At 31.6% G+C, this 5,987-nt stretch overlaps 1 protein-coding gene across 1 annotated transcript; it reads left to right on the top strand.

Annotated features, from left to right (window-relative positions):
- Positions 1–1,701: 1,701 nt before the first annotated feature.
- On the top strand, positions 1,702–3,965 carry LOC104219611 (probable calcium-binding protein CML41). The gene is made up of 2 exons (XM_009770308.2): positions 1,702–1,983; positions 3,218–3,965. Exons 1-2 carry the CDS (start codon positions 1,779–1,781, stop codon positions 3,586–3,588), a joined length of 576 nt encoding a protein of 191 aa, XP_009768610.1. The 5' UTR covers positions 1,702–1,778; the 3' UTR covers positions 3,589–3,965.
- Positions 3,966–5,987: the final 2,022 nt, after the last annotated feature.

Genomic DNA, 5,987 nt, shown 5'->3' with positions numbered 1-5,987 from the left:
CTAGATGGACCTGCTCTAAACTACTATTTATATTTTCACTCCATTACGACAAATTTTGAGATAAATAGCCCTGCATTTGAATTTTAACACGCTAGCCAGAATTTTAAAGCAACAAACATTCGGGCGATCACAACAATTTTCAGCGCTAAATTTTTTCAAGCAACATAAATTCTAATGATCATCATATTTTTGAGCCAGAATGCTGAAAAATTCTGGTGATCTGTCAGAATTTATGGCAATATTCTAATAATCATCGTAATTGCTGAAATTCTGCCTGATGTGTTTTAAAATTCTGGAACCGAGGAAAATCCTGATCGGTGTATTTTCAAAATTCTGACATAGGGCTTTTTTCTCAAAGCTTCTACTATAGGATCAAAAATCAATAGTGGCACAAAAATATTACTTCCTCTGTTTTAAATAGATTGTTTTAATTTGACTAAAAAGAGAAATTTTTGAGATATGTGGTCTTAAATAAGTCATAACATTTGTATGACCGTAAAACTTTTAGAACTTGGTTATCTGAAACCTATCATATTACTTGTGTTGCTATAAATGTTTCTTATTAAAGAAATATTGAAAGATGTCCGTCATTTTGAAACGGACTAATAAAGAAATTGGGTAAATATTATTGAAACAGAGAGAATATATTGTTGTCATTCTCCCATATTTTGTCACACGGCTGGAACATTTATACGTAGCATACCAACAAAGAGTCAGTGCAAGGTCAATTTTAAGGGACCCAAAGGAAGGTGCTATGCAATTTCCTCTTCGTCCATACTTCACGTATAGTCTCTCCTTTATCATGATCACTTACAATTTCTTAGAAAATTCCAATGATCACTTTCCTAGGACATCACATTACTCAACGTCATCTCTTTTCCTTTTAGCGAAACAACCAAGCATTTTACTCATCAACAGACCGTAAAAATGAAGACCCTAAGGAAAGTCAATTTCAATGCCTCAAGGAGTTGTTTGGTTCACGTATTAATTAGTTATATCAGGATTATAATGTAAGAATTGTTATTCAACAAATAATAGTATGGAGCGAATTTATAGGGTAATTTTTAGGGCACGTGAACCCATGTTTTCTCCGTCAAACTAGATATTTTAAGTACATATTTTTTAGAATTAGTCTAATATTATCTGTTGACACTCATGTTTCACAAAGGTTTAGCGATACACTTGGTTGAATACTGAGTTATTTACCAAAAGGAATAATACTGAGTTGAATATGAATTACTCCATATTATGTAAATAAACATGTTGAGGTTGTTATGCGCATATGGTCAATTTTTCTTTCATTACTCCTATCTATGTATTACTATTATATATATATATATATATATATATATATATATATATATATATATATATTCAATATTCTATCTACATATTTTTGCATATTTTGTAGGTATTACTAGCAACGGGTAGTTTAATGAGGCTAATATTGTATAAGTTATGTGGCATATTTTTTTCTTGTATAACTAACTAAATATTGTACTATAATTTATCCAAAAAATTTATACTGGAATTACATCTTTTAAAATAGTAAAGCAAACGACCCCTCAAGCCTCAACGTTTTGATATCTAATTGGAACTTTCATAGCACTTTACGCAAGTGTCTTTTCAACTTTAGTGGCGCAGTTGGCATGTTAATACAGCCAGCATTTCGGTTCTATATAAAGTGTCACACTTAGTAAATAAGCAAAAACATTACTTCTACTTTGATTTGAAAGTCCACATAGTACTTAAATTAACCTGTCAATATCCATATATCAATGGATTCTATCAGAATACCAAAATATTTTGGCTGCTCCTCACACAAAAACCTTACTGTAAAATTACCTAGGCTTAGATCAAAGTCGTCAAGTTCAAGCCAGAGCTCTTCAACAACTCCAAAATCACCAAATATTTCACGACGAAACTCATCAAGAGAAGACGAGTTTAGAGAAGTGTTCCGTCATTTCGACACTGATAACGATGGTAATGTTAGATAATTATCAAATATTTTGAAAAAATGAAATTTATTAAATGCATTCAAGTTCTTTCTCAAAGTTGCACTTCATTAATCTTGAAAATGAATTTGAAAATTTTACTTTAGATTCATTCTTGATATTTAAAAAAAATATTCTTGGTTTTGACAAACACATTTTAATTTGACATCCGAAATTCATTAATACTTGACCAATAAATAGGGACTGGTTTCTTTAGGAATTGTTGCCATTTTCGGTAAAGAGACATTGGTCAGAAGGTAAAATTATAAATTCAAGAATAGAAGAGCAACGTTCTTGAAGACTACCTTTTGTGGCTTAGTTGAATCCCTGTCAGGGCGGCCCAACATAGTTGGTGGCCTAAAGCAAAATCTCAATGAGGGGCCCTAATTTGTTAATAAAATAAATTTGTATATTTTTGTTTGACATCTATTTTTTTAACTTTTTTAAATGATAATATAGCTAATCCGATCCATTTAGATTCTCCTAAATCCTAATACATTATTGATCCTAATGCAAAATTGTTATAGGATAGGTATTTAACAAATATTAATTCTTGTTATCTTATTGAGTATATGGATCAGAGTATTATCTTCTACTTGTAATATTTCGGTTAACGTCGGCTCTCACCCTCCAAAAACTCCTCACCTTGCTCTTGGGATAACTCGAACTCACAACCTCTTGGTTGGAAGTGGAGGGTGTTCACCACTAAAGCAACCCACTCTTGTCAAAAATAAGAGATATCTTTATACCCTTTAAATAAAAAATCAAAATTTACCCACTAAATAAAAAAATCAAAGATATCTTTATACCCTTTAAATTATTAAAATCTCAACTATCAACGCTAATCACAAATTAAAATTTTCTTTTCCTTTTTGTATTAAGTTATTTACTTTTTAACATTAAGATACTTAATTTTTATATAAAAAAATTAAAATTATTGCCGAGGGAAAGTGGGGCCCCCAAAATTTGGGGGCCCTAAGCCATTACTTGTGCTGCCTTACCCTTGAGCCGCCTATGATCCCCGCGATAGTATTGTCATTATATATTCTTCCGTTAGCTCGTGGAAGAGACTTCCAAATTATCTTCAAGAAGCTTGTTTTGCCTAGCTCTAACCCTAACAAGTTATATATTGATTTTCTTACAATATTATTATCAATATACTAATAAATTGAAGATATTTCAGTTTTGATAATTTGAAAATTATATTTTCTTGATTTTAACAGGTAAAATATCTGCTTTCGAGCTAAGAGCATATTTTGGATCCATAGGAGAACACATGTCACATGAAGATGCTCAAGAAATCATAGACGAACTCGACACGGATGGCGACAGTTTCATAGATTTTGAAGATTTTAAGAAAATGGTGGTACAAAAAGAAGGAACAAGTGATGATGAATCCTTAAAGGCAGCATTTGAGATGTATGAAGTTGAAAAAGGTTGTGGTCGGATTACACCTAAAAGTTTACAGAGAGTTTTGAGTCGTTTAGGGGATCCAAAGTCTTATGATGAATGTGTCACTATGATACAAGTCTATGACACTGATGGTAACGGAGAACTTGATTATCATGAATTTCGCCAAATGATGACGCCTTAATTAATAAATAAATTTTAAGTAAAAAGTAAAACAAAAAATTAAATAAGGTCAATATTAATTGAGTGAACTGAGATGACAAACATGAATAGAACTGGAATCGCCCCTTCTTTCAAAGAAAGGAGGACGGATTATTCACATTTCATTTGATGGTTGAAAGCTACCGAATTCTAAAGATTTCCCGAACTGAAAATCCAGGCAGCCTAAGGTTAATTCTTGTCTGCGTGTCTGTAATTGCTCTTTTGCATGTTTTGGTCTTGTATTATTTTTTGTTTTCAATCTTTCAAAATATTATTTTCTGTACATGGATGAATTGGAAGTATGGCATATATGCTTCTTGTTTGATGTATTAATGGAAGATAAGAACATTATAATTTCTATTTCTGAGACAATGAAAGCAAGGTTGTTTGGCTGGATTCTGGAAATGAGGATATATATATATATCTGAAATTATATTCTATGGGAAACCGTGAAGCACTACGGGAGCTTGATTATAAGTGGAAGCTGGTTGATCAATAAAAATTAAGGAAATTAAATAAAAATATATTCTTTCTAACTTTATATTAAATGAGATATATAGTCACTGAATTCAACACATATAATATCAGATGAGGTAATTCAATACTTGTTCTCCCTTCCAATAATCTCTAGACGTTAATTGTTGTTGGTGTTTGTATTGTTGAGTCTAAATGTCAAGTTTTCACGAATTAATTACGATATGGAATATCATCATGTCATTTTATATAATTACTGCGGCACATTGAAGTGAGTGGAATTAAGCTGGTTGATCAATATTATCGGTGAAGCAACTATTCCCAGAGTTAATCTGAACAATTCTTATTTTTTTGGTCCAATATAGTGAGCAAACAAAGAGGATCGACTGAGCAATAAATTTGGCTGGCCTCTGGAAATTTAGGGTTTCTCATCTTGAATACAAGAAAGTGTTTGCTAAGCATGATATAGTAAACAAATATATGCAGAGACATTGGGATATATACATTTGCTATGGGCTACACATAAATTTATGTAAAATTTGAGGAAAAGTATACAATTTGGATGGATGATTTCAGTTGTAATGGTTGACTAATTTGGATTTTCATTAAACTAGATACAAGAAAAAATCCAGATAGAGAATTCTTATTGACATTCTTATGTTATGAGCAATGAAAAGACTCAATTAAACCAAAATTATAAACTCGTGATGCTACATTGTTCGTTGCTAATCTAGACATATTCCTTATTTTTTAGCTCATAAAACAAAACAAACAGACCGGTGACGAGAGAAAAATAAAGAAGCTTCAGCTAAAGTAAAAATTGCTGAGGACGATAAATGGTAATGGAACCAGTAGTGAAGCCAAAGCACGATCTGAAATTCAAAACCATAAATCTTTGATTATACTGAGATTCGTAGAGAAAACTTAAAAAGCAAAAGAAGAAAAAACATAAGCGAGAGAGATTGATAGAGAAAGGTGAAGAGAGCAAAAAAGAGAATTGAAGCGAAAAAAGAAAAAGAAAAATGGAGTGGAGAGAGGGAGAGAGGCAAAAGTGAGAAGATCAACTAACCATAAATAGAAAAATAGGTGCAAATGGAGAGAGAGGGGGACAGAAAGAGGGGACGAGGTGTACAGAGGAAATATAATTTTTTTTTGGGCTAAATCGTGTAATAAACTAATAATTGGGCCGATTTGCCTAAAGTAGATGACCGACCGGCCATTCGGCTGTATGTTCCCTTCTTTACATAGGTATTTTTACCTATCTATACCATATATCAAACCTTATTACCCTCGATGTTTAAGGTTTGTGTTTATTACATTTAAGCATACCAAATTACCATTTCTATACCATAATTCAAATTAGGGATATAATTAAGGGTTCATTTATATTAGGCATAATTATAGGACTGTATCTTCCCACTTTCTCTTTCCTTTCATCTCAACTGTTCACAACACACACAAAACTCACGATGCTCCTATGCTTAGGGATCTCAAATGCATATTCTTAGTAATGAATTAATATCCAGAGTTATCTTTAGGATCCTATGCTTAAATTATATATAACTGTGACTTACAGAGATCAATTTTGCATATCGCGTCCAAAAATAGTTAAAACGGATGTCCTTTTCAAGCCTGAAGGAAAGCAAAAACTGGCTTTATGTGAGAATATGGTTCAGTATGCAAGCATTAGAATTTGGTGCAATATGCAAGCATTAAGTATATTTAAGAATAAATTAAGTATATTAAGCATTAAGATTTTGTAGAAGCTTTAGTCGTTTTGGATTTGTGAAAACAGAAAATAATGCATCTACAATCAGAATACAAATAATCTACAATTTATCTACAAGATATCTACAAAATAGATACATTGAATTTTAATATCCAAATTCTCATTTCAATTGTAGCATA

The sequence above is a fragment of the Nicotiana sylvestris genome, chromosome 9, assembly GCF_000393655.2.
Source record: "Nicotiana sylvestris chromosome 9, ASM39365v2, whole genome shotgun sequence".
NCBI lineage: Eukaryota > Viridiplantae > Streptophyta > Magnoliopsida > Solanales > Solanaceae > Nicotiana > Nicotiana sylvestris.
This window is presented reverse-complemented; position numbering and strand designations above follow the sequence as displayed.